At 46.3% G+C, this 12,642-nt stretch overlaps 1 protein-coding gene across 2 annotated transcripts in view; it reads right to left on the minus strand.

Annotated features, from left to right (window-relative positions):
- LOC139352136 (lysine-specific demethylase 6A-like) overlaps window positions 1-12,642 on the minus strand; it is a 28,625-nt gene that overhangs the window by 15,127 nt on the left and 856 nt on the right. For both annotated transcript variants that reach the window (XM_070994236.1, XM_070994237.1), the window contains exons 3-9: window positions 5,616-5,724; window positions 5,216-5,265; window positions 4,608-4,666; window positions 2,656-2,776; window positions 2,240-2,294; window positions 1,247-1,281; window positions 464-557 (exon numbers count right to left, since the gene is read on the minus strand). In XM_070994236.1, coding sequence (XP_070850337.1) covers window positions 464-557; window positions 1,247-1,281; window positions 2,240-2,294; window positions 2,656-2,776; window positions 4,608-4,666; window positions 5,216-5,265; window positions 5,616-5,724 — 523 coding nt within the window. The remainder of the gene's footprint in view (window positions 1-463; window positions 558-1,246; window positions 1,282-2,239; window positions 2,295-2,655; window positions 2,777-4,607; window positions 4,667-5,215; window positions 5,266-5,615; window positions 5,725-12,642) is intronic.

The following is a 12,642-nucleotide window of genomic DNA, read 5'->3' on the forward strand; positions in this document are numbered from 1 at the left end:
AAAGAGGAGGCGAAACAGCTGGACAACCTAGGCCAGATCATTCCCATTGCTTCCATGCCTCTGTCTCACTGGATGATTTCTTTTCCTGCTCAGTGCATGTCATGAATGTACGATGATTCAGGGGTGGAAAAAACAACCAATTGGAAAAGACGCCATCTTGCTGGCGTGGCTAAATTTAATGTTAGCTGAGCATATAAGTTCTTTGTGGATAAGCAGGACTTCTAAAGGAAATATGAAAGTAACTATGAAGGAGTCAGGAGTGGAGTCAGTGAGAGGGTCAGGAAACTGTGTGGGAAAGTTCTGACTAAAACACCGGCTAAAATTAGAACTGAGCTCCTCTGACTAAATCTTAGCTAAAACTCAACAAAAAGACCAAGATCGAAGTGACTGAGACTAAAGCTACATTTCAAACTCTTGTCAAAATGTTGTGTTTCAATCACTTTGCATATCAATTGTTCCTTACCTAGCTGCTGCAGGGTAGTGGCCTTCACCTGTGCAGGAAGATCCTCCGTCTGCAGGAGGCTTTCATAGGCCTCCTTGGCAGCCCGGTATCTCTTCTGGACATGAGGAGAGGAGGGGCCATGAGGGATAGAAAGGGGTCAAATAGGAGAGGGCGATGAGGGGAGAGGAGTGAATAAAGCACGAATTAAAAAGCTCTTCACAACACCAAGGATTCCCTCTGAATCTGTAACTTTGGCCATCTCTCCAACGTGCAGCACAACATCACTCCACAACCCCCAAAGCACGCATCCAAACACGGCACACAACCTGAAGCCTGGGACTTCAGCTGCAGCGCTGTGCTCTGACACAGCACAAAAAAAAGAGTCGTGAAGCGCCGCTGCTCCCAGAGCCTGCGAGAGCTACTGTACTTCCCGACATAAAGAGAGAGACCACCAGCATACAAAAGAGGGGGGAGACAGACTATCTTGTTTCCGTGGCAACCCCGCCGATCGGCTGAGAGTAATCTCCTTTCCCCTCCCGCATCCCACCCACTCACGCACCCCTGCTCCCTCCTCAATTCTGTCAGCACCTGCCTCAAAATATATAAAATAAAGAAACAGAAAAGGGCTATCCCCAGCATTCCCACTGTGACCACACAGCGGCCGCCGGGTCGTGAGCTATCGCCTCAGCGCTGGACATTCACTCAGCATGCAGCACTTATTTCCAAATGACAGAGAGCACACAACACGTCTGCGTCCTTCAAACGCAGCTGAAGCACGGGAGGAACAAAAGAGCGAGCACTTACCTGAATCTCATACAAATGAGCAATGTGGAACTGAACTGTGAAAGGAGAGGAGAGGAAATGTTAAATAGAGGTAATTTAGCATTAAACAAAGCTTGCCCGCCCCCTCAGAGTTTGTCCTCCTTCTAGTCTTTTCAAGTCTTTGAAAAGTAGCGCTGCGCTGTCAGAAACCCAAGCTTGGCCGTCTGTGTTAGGTGCCACAGACCAGATAGGTAGCTGTACTCCTGGCGGCACCTTCCTTTGTCTGGAGCGCTGCAGTGTCTGATCTAAGCTGCCTGAGTGACTCTCAGCAGATGGAGGGAGAGAGAGAGGAGGGAGGGAGGGAGAGACGGAGAGAGAGAGAGAGAGAGAGAGAGAGAGAGAGAGAGAGAGAGAGAGAGAGAGAGAGAGAGAGAGAGAGAGAGAGAGAGAGAGAGAGAGAGGAGAAGAAAGACAGGGGCTGCCCTCACAGTGTGTGCGCAGTGTGTGTGTGTGTGTGTGTGTGTGTGTGTGTGTGTGTGTGTGTGTGTGTGTGAGAGAACAGGAGCAAGGGGGACACAATGAGGCGAAGGCAAACAGCGAGGCGGCTGGGCAAAAATGGATATTGCTGTCGCCAAGGTAACAGGTACCGGGGCGGGAGAGATGAGATGGCAGCGGCATATCAAATCATGCCGCCGCTGAACCCCCGGCAGCTGAACACGAGCTGCGCGCAGCAGACGGCGAGCACAATAAGACGTCTGAATTCCCCTGCTGCTATTTTTACGACGCAGAGGACTCCTCCATCCCAGCTCACATCCTGTGAGCCGCGCGGGCTCAGAACCCAAGCCTCGTTTGGATATTTCTCCCACAATAAGGCATCATGGCATACATTTCATTTCATATTAACGTCTCTGTAAAATGCAAGTTGCGAACAATAATGCACAAAGAACGCAATTAATACATTCATTATGCAACGAGTGCTGCATTAATAAGTAAATAACCGCATTAACATGTCAGATGAATAAGAAAGGAGCTTACTTTCAGCTTTGGACAAAGTGCAGGGGTTGGAGTCAATCAAAGCCAGCTGAAAATGCTGCAGACACAGACACACACACACATCATAATGAATTTCACAGCGCCACAGTAAACGCACACGCATAACGCTGCCGTATTTATCAGGAGTTTCCAGGAGCCGTTCAGTCACTCAGTAGGCCCCCCCCCCCCGTCCTTTTCTGCTCTGTTAGGCTCATATTCATGCATAGAGCTGCTGCTGATCACAGCTCAACACCTCCTGCATGTGTTTCATAATAAATGAATTAGAAGGTGAAGGCAGTGGCACGCCTTGCTGTGAAGCCAGCTGGTGAAATGTTAAGCTTTAACATTGTGATTTTCACCCTGGCATTAAGCCAAAATGATCCTCTATAATATACCATAAAGCTCTGAGGTGGACCTACCTTTAGGCTTGACTCATAGTCTGTGTTGACCTTGAACATGAGACCCAGGCGGAGGTGGATCTCCTTGGCCCGGGAAAACCCCGGGTCGATGTACAGCACCTCCTGGAATGCTTTGATCGCCCTGTGAGGACGAACGGAGAATATGATGAAGAGTATGAGACAGGCAGAGGGAGTAAAATCATCTAAAAAGACATGATAAGACTGGACTGTTGGACCATTTCGTTTGTAATAAATCTACATGAACCCTGAGTGTTTGCTCTGGAGCAAAGGCGCTGACACAACCTAAGACGCAGCACATTCTGTTGACGCTCATTCGAGTCACACTGCGTGTGTGTCGAGCTGAATACTTAGGACGCTCCTTCCACAGCACCTGAGAGAGCAGCCCCTTTGTTAACTTGTTCTGCTGTGCTTGTGCTTCCAGAAATTTGCCCATACGAGCTTTAATGCTTAAGGTTTCGCGGTGGCTGGGACATCCAGATGGAGCACTTGCTCTAAGAAGCGTAGCAGGCGCCGGGGACGTCCCTGTCCCTGTTGGACGGCACTGTCAAACCTGGATTTGCCTTTTATAGACAGTCTGACTGCAGCTCATCCGCAGCCACAGAGGACAATAGCTGCATTTGCTGACGCTTGCATCTTGGCATTTTTCATCTAACCAAAGGTTTAAGCCTGCAGATTCTTTTTGGTAATTCAGCCAGAACCTGAGTCCTCTCTGGTTCTGGCGTTACCATGGAAACAGCACAGGACAGCCTCGCTCGCATGCATTTTTTTCAGCTGCTAACAACAAACAGATAAGCATATACAGACCACAGCTGAGCTCTGTAATCCTGGTGTTCGCCATGCTCGCATGTGTGTTCAGCCGCATTACAAACAGGATTGTTTGGCCCTTTGCAATAAAACGCAGAATGAGTGACGTGAGACAATAAGTGTAAAAATGACGTGTTGTCATTTCACGAGAGGGTTTTACAGCACGCTGGACTGTTTCTTGGCAGACAACCAGCAGAGTCACTGCACCCGATCGATAGTCTGACACCATGTTTTAACTGTATTCTGCCTTGTTTTATGTAGCTTCACTGTTTATTTTGTTGGTTAGCCTGTTAAATTGCTGCTAGCATGTTGCGCAGCTACTCCCACAGACGGAACAATGTTGGACTAATGTTGTAATACTGACTGACAGGCAAGAGAAATTGTGTGAACGTGAAGTCTTATTTGAACCCAACTAAATATTAAAAGCAGCAACTTGGATGCTGGTTAATATTTTTAATGTTGCTTTTTGTGTGTATATTTTGCAGCACTAGCTCAGCTAGCGTTAGCTTTGTTGTCATATAAAGGCTGCTGTGCTCCAGGATCCTAGGCGCTAATTTACTTGACAGACATGCGGTCAAACTGCAGGAATTCATTTCCTTTGTAATATTGTGTAACTTTGTAACTGGTGCCCAATGGGTTTTGTAGTACGCCCCCTATGGGTCATTTTCAAGATGCTTCAGGACTGAAGTTACGTATCTGGGCTTATGATTATTGGAGAAACGGATTAATAAGTTACGGCCAAGTTTTTTGGTTGGCGTTCATACTTTTTGACCGATCTTGCTCATTATTTAATAAAAATGTTGATTTCAGTCCCGCACTGCTGTGTGCTGGTGCTGATGCAATCAAAATCCACAAAGTTCTACTCACACGGTGGACTTTTATGGTCCAAGAGGCTTGTGTGAAGTCAATCTCAAGTCAATCAGACACGCGATGTGACACACGTGGTCTTTCAAAATTGTATTTTTGGGCCAGCATCTGGCCGACTGTGCTCTTATTTCTTAGGCAGCGTTTGCATATTGGACCAAATATCCAGTGTCTAGCTCTTTCCAGCTCAACTTCAGCTGCTCCGGCAGACGACAAATAACAAACAGGTTTCTACTCCCGCTGGGTTTGAAGCCTGATAAAGATTTAAGAAAGTTTGTACTCACCACTGAAAGGCATTATAGTGGAAGTAGACCATTCCCAGGCCATACAGAAAGGCAGCATTCTGGGTGGGATGAGAGAGGTGCAAGGTCATTATGACAAACAGCTAAAATAAAAAAAAAAGACTTGGTTTTCCTTTACAAGTGCACCCTCACAAAGAAGATGGTGTGCAATACAACACTTATTTGGTACAGACAGTCTAAACAAGGCCAACACAGCGAACTGAATCACTGCACACGTTCTTGTAAACAAAAGCCATAAATATTTGCATAACCTTGCAGCAACCTGCCACAGTTCAGCAATCAGAAAGAACAATATCTAGCAGTCAGGCTCACCGCAAAGTGTCAACTTCACAGGAAAGCTTGAAATGACGAGAAACCCGAAACTGCATCTCAAAGCAGCATCTACCTCGAGGTCACACACACTTCCTGTGTGTGAGCCAGTGATGGGGGGGCAGAGAGTAAGCCCGTGTTGTGTGTAGCTGACAGGACTAGAAAGCATCACAACCGAATGAGAAAGTGCACCTGTAGGCACGTGTGTGTGTGTGTGTGTGTGTGTGTGTGTGTGTGTGTGTGTGTGTGTGTGTGTGTGTGTGTGTATTTGCGTTTCTCACCTTCCAGTAGTCTGACTGTAAACTGTAGTACCTCTGGTATGCCGATAATGCTGTAATTAAAGGAGAGGGAAGCAGAGAGTTTATCTATGCCACCACAATACCGCTGAGGAGAATGTGAGCAGTCAGTGTTTCTGTGGAGCTGGAGTGGAGCCACAGCGTGTGCGAGGAAAACCAGCTCCACCGTCGCCTTAACGCCGCAATAACCTTTTGAACTTTGCAAATATGAAAAGGATGAAGGGTTGAGCTTATATAAATAAAGTCTAAGTCGTTGGAAAGCCCTCAGAAGTGAGGTAACTGAACTGCCAAGATGAAGATTAAACTGAACAATCGACCGAGCATCTTTAAACAAAAACATGTGAGGGCAGGACGACGCTGCAGGTGAACACCAGAGCTTTCTCACCTTTAGGGTAATCCTCCAAGAGGAGGTTGAAGTGGCCTAGCTGGCAGAACAACTCCGGCTCCACTTTCCCCTCGGCCTTCAGGATGAGCGAATCGTAGCAGCGAACAGCCTGCGGAGGAGACAAAAAAATATCAGCGTATCACACAAAGCAAAGCAGCACGGAGGGGAGGCGAGTGACAGAGGAGAGGAAGAAAATCATGGAGAGCAATGTCGCGCAGAACTTTTCAAAGTCACAGCACGGCTGACGTCAGCTCCCTAATTCAAGCCGAGCCGATGTTCTCTTCATCAGATAAATATCAGCCCTCGTCTAACTTACTGGAATGAAGTTTGCAGATAAGGATGTCAGTGTAAGGCTTTTTTTGGAGTTTCATTACAGATCCTCGTACACTGATCCAGCCTCTGCGCTGGAGTCACACTGCCAGAAACTCAGGCCGTGTTTGGTCGGGTGACTGAGGCACGAGTCAGAGAGGACTCGCCATGACTGAGCAGCCATCACATATTGTCCACGTCACTCTTCACATCGAGGCAAACAAACTCGAGCACTTCAGCGTCTCCGGCACCACACTGAAATCACATCAAAGACGGCTCAGCTGGTCCACAATGCTGAGAGCTGCTCTGCCATTCAAAGCCAAAAGAGAGGCAGCTGCATGAGTAAGAGGAGCTGAGGAAGGACGTCCAAAGCTCATATGTCATCTCTCATCTCTGTTTGTATGGAGATCACTTTTCTTTGATTGGAACCTGAAGCCCTGTTTATCACCTTTAACCTCCAAAACACACGGAAGACTTGCTATTTGCCCTTGGTGGGTGATGCTGTCATTGCCAAGAAGTGCTTACATGATCAAATGTTTAAAGGAGGTGCACAGCAGCCACAGTATGGACCCATACAACAGCTCTGAAGCTTTGCCATAACACATCAACACAGCATTTAAAGGAAGAGCATTAGTTTCAGGTGACTTAAGAGAGCTAAGGTGTGCCACAGTGTCCCCGCTCCCCATTTCAATCAGATTGTCTAATTAACACTGTGTCCAACACCTTGACGTTTTTTTTCACACCATCTCAGTGTAATTTAGCATTATTTACTCTGCAGACGGACAACCTGAAAACATAATGCCTCCAGCCACGGCCGGCGCCCAGGCGGATAGGGAATAAACAGTTGTGCACAACACAGCATGCAGCTGAACTGACAGAGAGTCCTAAACACGCTTGTCGCGGACACAAAGCCACCGTCAAAGGCTGAAGAGGACGGCTTCAGAGCGATGATCAGCACCCTCCACTCTGGTTACCGTTCTCACTAAGCTGACGGAGGTGAAGTGTCATGAGACATTCTAGGAAGTGAAGATTGAAATGAAAAGGTAGCAGCCAGGTATGAAATCCCTCCAAGCAAAATTATCCCCATTGTGCGAGACAATGGTGCCACGGCTGCAGCAGACACACTGGAGGAGAAGCATGGTGAGAGGCGCACAACAACCTCTACAGTGCATCCATTTGTGGAGGAGCTGTTGTAGTGCAGCCAGATTCAATCCATGGACGAGTCAATCCATGACTGTTAGGGTGCAGCGACGGAGGAGGGGGACTTTCCCAGACACCGCGCCAAACGCAGCAATCCAGGGATCCACAGCCCAGGACAGAGGTTCAAAAGACGCAAGTTTCTGACACCAAAGTGCAAATGGTGCCACTCAGATGGATGGACAGCAGCATGGCACTCACTGTGACCACACCCAAATCAAGCGAGGATCTCAACAGCAAAGTGAGGGATGACGTTCTCACATACTTTGGGCAGAAGCTCCTCGCCAAGGAAGAAAGTCCAAGAAAGTCTGTTATGTTGGTGGAGGGCTCACAAGGAAAGATATCCCACTATGACTAGGCGAGCGAAGTCTTACACCTGAACACCATCTGCTGCAGCAGGCAACACGGGTGGCACGGTGGAACAGTGGCGACACTGTTGCCTCACAGCTGAGGGCGTGTCCTCCACCATGCCTTCGGTGCCTGCTGCCCCTTATCTCGAGGAAAGGAGTTTCCATGTTCTCCCCGGGCTCACCTGGGGGATCCTCCATAAAATGAAAAAACAAAAAAAAAAACATGCATGTAGATCACCACCTGACCAATGGTGAAAACAAAGAACACTGGGTCCCCGGGCACCGGTCAGATGGCAGCCCACCGCTCCTGGTCTGCCGCAGAGGGTGGGTCAAAGGCAGAGGAAAAATTTCACCAATGCATGGCGTGTGTAGCATGTTCGATGTAGTGTGTGACAAATAAAGGGGATTGTCCCTCTGATTTCACAGCTTCCAAAGAAAGACGGCCTAAGGTAGGAGCCTGTGGACATGCTAACATTTCTGCATTGCAATGAAACGTTTCTGTAGAAAAAGAAACACTGTCATATTTCATTATCAATTTTGTATTTTCCATTCATGCTTCTAAACTTGCAGCACTTGCCTTATAGCTTTCTTTCCATTTTATTCTTCTTGCTATGTTTATTTCCATGCATCAAAACACCACGGCACATCCCTTGTTTATGAAAACCAGCTTTGCAATAAACCTGATTCTGATTTGTGGTTTGTTATTTGTGTTAATATCATCAATATCAAACTTCCCTGCATCCTCGCCACAGAATTCAGCATCAGAAGTTTGCAAAGGAACATGTAAACAAGTCTGATGCATTCTGGAAACAAGTCCTGTTGACAATTTACAAAAGATTTTTTTTTGAAGGTGCGTTCAGAAAGAAGAAAGAACAGCTCTCCAAATGTAATGATCCTGAACCCCTCAAATTCCACAACAGGCTTCCTCAAGAGGTGTAAGCTGAAGGTTGTGCCATGGCCGCCGATCTAAACATCAAAAATCTGTGGACAGACCTCACAAGAGCAGCACATGCCAAAAGTAGAAGCCTGTTGCAAGGAAGAAGCAAGAGCTGACAGACTCTCAGCTGGTTACGACAGCACAGACCTCACGCAAGGCCAATCGTCCACTCTGCTATGATATGCAAATCTGCACATGCAAACATCACTGTCAATACGACTGCTCGTTCTCTTGAACAGCAAACTGTAATCACAGGCTGTATGAAACATGGACGAAGCCTCTGTGATGTCACCCGTAGGTTTCTGAAGAGCCATCAAGAAGCTCAGCATCAGCAGCTCCTGCCGTCGCCATCTTGGCAGCGCCCAACTCCACCAAACTGACTGCCCTCACTCAAAGTGGCTGTGCCTGTAATTATGCATAGCTTAGCTTCAATGTGATGTAAATGAGTGGGTGGTATGAAAATTCAGCCCCTCATGCAAGTGTTCTCAATGTTGAAATTAGCTAATTTGTATATTTCTGCTGTACAGCTGAGTGTTTTAATATGGGGGTCTATGGGGTTGACTCGACTTTAGAGCCAGCCTCAAGTGGTCATTTGGCCACTGGGGCTTCATTTTTAAGTCCTCGAGACTGCTGCTTTTTTTGTAGCATAAATTCATTGTATATCTCTATTTGGCAGCCTACAGTAGTTTAAAATGTATGGCATTTATCCGTGATGTCAACAAACATTAAAAATGATTCCTTTCATGACAGTTTCATGACAATGAGGCCAGAAGTTTCTTTCTGTAATCCTGCTGACAAACAGAGAAAACTAAAAGCACAACCTCCTTGGCGAAGGTAATTAAAAAAAAAACCTTGAATAAAATACAAACAAAATAACATCTTTAACAACTTCAGGTTACTTTGCTGTTCACATTCACTGAAAATTTGAGCTGGGGTGCCCAAGCTTTTGCATAGCACTGTGTGCAGAGCTGTGTAAAAGAAACAGGTCCAATGTGTTAAAAAAATCATTAAAACAAATATTTCACTGTACCAGAGGAAATACGATGTCACGGAGCAACCTTGTGGGAGGTTTTACAACGCAAAAATGAATCAATCAAATCAATGTGACTCCATGGTCCTGTAGTTAAAACAATCCATTAATTCATTCAGTGGCTAAGCTTCGGATCCCTGCATAACCAGCTGCATTATCACCTGGATTAACTCAATATGTACACAGTGAAGCGGGCACGCAACCACACGCTACAAAGGCTGAGTGGGTGAAGCAGGTAAAAAAAAAAAAAAAAAAACACACACACACACACACACACACACACACTCCGCCTCACCTCATGTCGTGTCTGTGCCCCATATATGTCTCTGGTTACAGACAAAGTTGTCTTGTGTCTATAATAGATAGTTTCTGGGTGCATGCATGTGAGTGATCAGCTGTTAAATGGCTGAATGCAACTAGTATTATTCCAGTTACAGGTGTCCTCTGCAGGTGACCTATCTTAACTTTAACAGAGGTCAGTCACAGCTCAGCCAGTGCCTCAAAAGCAGTGCAACAGTGGTCCTACTACCCAACGTGCATGTCCTTCGCCTGAACTCCCTGAAATAGTGGAAACCCGTGCAAACACAGGGGGCACATGGACATGGATCCAGCTCCAAAACCCCCTTCTTGCAGCAAAAAGGTTCAGTGTGTAATGCAAAACAGAGAAAATGATTCACCAATTCACCTGTAGACACTATAACATGTAAAAAATAAAAGAGGATATTCAACTGCAAAGCTCATCTTCCGTAGCTTTCTGTAGTTATTCTGTGTTTCTATCATTTCCAAATAGTTATTGGTGGTGATACAGTGACCTAGTTCTGTCACAAATGTTGAACCCACAGTTATCTGCATGTAGACAGAGCAATAGTGCAGCGATGCAGCCATCGCAAAGTGCCAGACAGGGTCGTCCCTCCAATCTAATCAGCTGTGAGCAGAAACTGAGCCGTAAAACACATCAAACCTTTACTTCTTAAAAAAATGAACAATATGACAATGCATCCAATATACTTTTGTCTCAATACCAGCAATGCAGCCCTCCTTTTTTCTTTTTAAAGGCTGTATTTTCTTCAGTGTGAAAGGTAACCTGGAGCAATAACAAGACATTATTTCTCAGAGCTTTTCCTTTAGTCAACATTCATTTTAATGTTGTGCACATTTTAATGATCCTGCTTCAAGAAGTTTGTAAAACAGCACTTTTACAATGTTACAACACAAAAAATCAGTATCAGTGTAAATCAGTCACATTTTGCAGATGCTTGATTTAATCAGGAAGGTCAGCGTCTGCCCAGGTGACAGATCCAGAATATCAGATCTGTAAACTGCTGTTTCACCCACTCGACGTGTATGCCTGCTCTTAAATGGTCTAAACCAAAGATCCAGGAATGCTCGGACACACTTTGCCTACTTCCAGAGTCCATCCAACCTTTATAAGCAATTATTGAATCATTATTTATTATTTCATTCACCTGACATGATGTCAGCCAGGTGACACACCGTCAGACTGTGATACAGTAGCTCAGGCTGAGTTTGCTGGACTGGGCGAGTGCGCAACGGACCTGTAGGGGTTTTTCCTACCAGGTCAGACAAGGGAAGCAGAAAATCTGGCGACGTAAGCTCCCTCTGGAGAGAGATCTGGCTTATGATGGTGTCAAACATTACTGCCACCATAACCACCACTGTGATCAGGAAAAAAAAAAATCAACATGTAAAGCACAAAAGCGCCTATATGTACGCAAAGAGAGACATGCAAATGGTTTAAAATAATGCCCCATTATCTACACCAGTGACACCAAACCAATCCCACAGCGTACGTGACAAAACAGACCTTTAAAAAAACAACAAAAACATGATGAGCTGCGTTGTCTCAAGGCTTTATAATGGTAGCATTATAAAACAAAGCATATAAAACACTTCAAAAACCATTGCATGAGCAAAAATTACATGTTGATGAGCTTAAACTACTTTGAACGTTGGACCTGCACAGTTTGATTGAATCCGAAAACACTGATTGCTTTGCACGTTGTCCATATTCTCTAACAAGCCGAGCAGCAGCGCTTTCTGCTGCTTCTGCGCAGCTATTGCTCGATGACTGCTTGCACTTCCTAGGTATCACACACCACCTAGCGAGCAGATCCGTGGATGGCCGATCCAAGAGCTGTCAACAGCACCATCTTCTCTCCATCATGCACGGCTCAAGATAAAATTCATAATACAGGGGCTTTGCTCTTTTGCCAGCTCAGCACTGTGTTACGCACAGGCGGACTGCGGCCGTTTCACACGTAGCCTTCCAGTCCCAGAGCACATGCAGAGCCAAACAGGGGCGATGAAAACTGTAAACAAAGGACCCTGACACCACCTAGGTCGACAAGAGGAACACATCTTTTCAAAGAGCCGAGACCCGAGAGGAAACTTAAGACTCACTTCAGCCACACACAAACGATCCAGAGCAATTTATCCAGAACCAAATTGGTTATATAGCTATCGGTGTCACTCCACCATGTCCCGCCATCTTGGACAGGCAGCCAGCCATTAACGTTACTTGTAACGCTGGTCAACTCGTTCACGCCGACTCCAAACGGTGAACGACCAGAACACGTCCTGAAGCACGCTCCGTGGGGCACAGCAAACCCGCAAAATGAGCCTCACAAAGTGTGATCAAGACAGTAGACCACTGCAAATGCTCCGGGGGCTAGCTAACCTTAAAACATGTAAAGGGGTGAGCTGTATTTGGTGCACCCTGAAGGCAACACCGTTGACGTTACTCCCACCAACGTAATAACAGTTGTAGCCACATACTTGTGTGTTTAAGGTCAGATGTGAGAGTCAAACGCTTGCAATCAAACACCCTCACAGCCACATAAAACTTTCCTCAATAAAGTGCAACGCTTCCAGGAATAAATGTGCCACACAAAAACCGTGACGACGTTGTGTTGTTTGTGGTACGATTGCCAAGTGTACAAGGATACGTTGTATGGAATAACGTTAGCTATCAAGCTAACAGCGAAGGGCGGTTGCTTGACAAACCGTAACATATGTTAGCGTTAACGAGCTAGTTATATCATAATAACCATGGCTGGGTGGCTAACAGTCATCGCGGCCGGCGACAGCACGTAGCCGCAGGTGCAGGGTCGCTGTTCATCGGATGAGAGTAGCTAACTCGCAAGCTAGCTGGCTGGCTAAGAGAGGGGCTGCGGCTAGCTGGCC

The sequence above is a fragment of the Chaetodon trifascialis genome, chromosome 24 (genome assembly GCF_039877785.1).
Source record: "Chaetodon trifascialis isolate fChaTrf1 chromosome 24, fChaTrf1.hap1, whole genome shotgun sequence".
Classification (NCBI taxonomy): Eukaryota; Metazoa; Chordata; class Actinopteri; order Chaetodontiformes; family Chaetodontidae; genus Chaetodon; species Chaetodon trifascialis.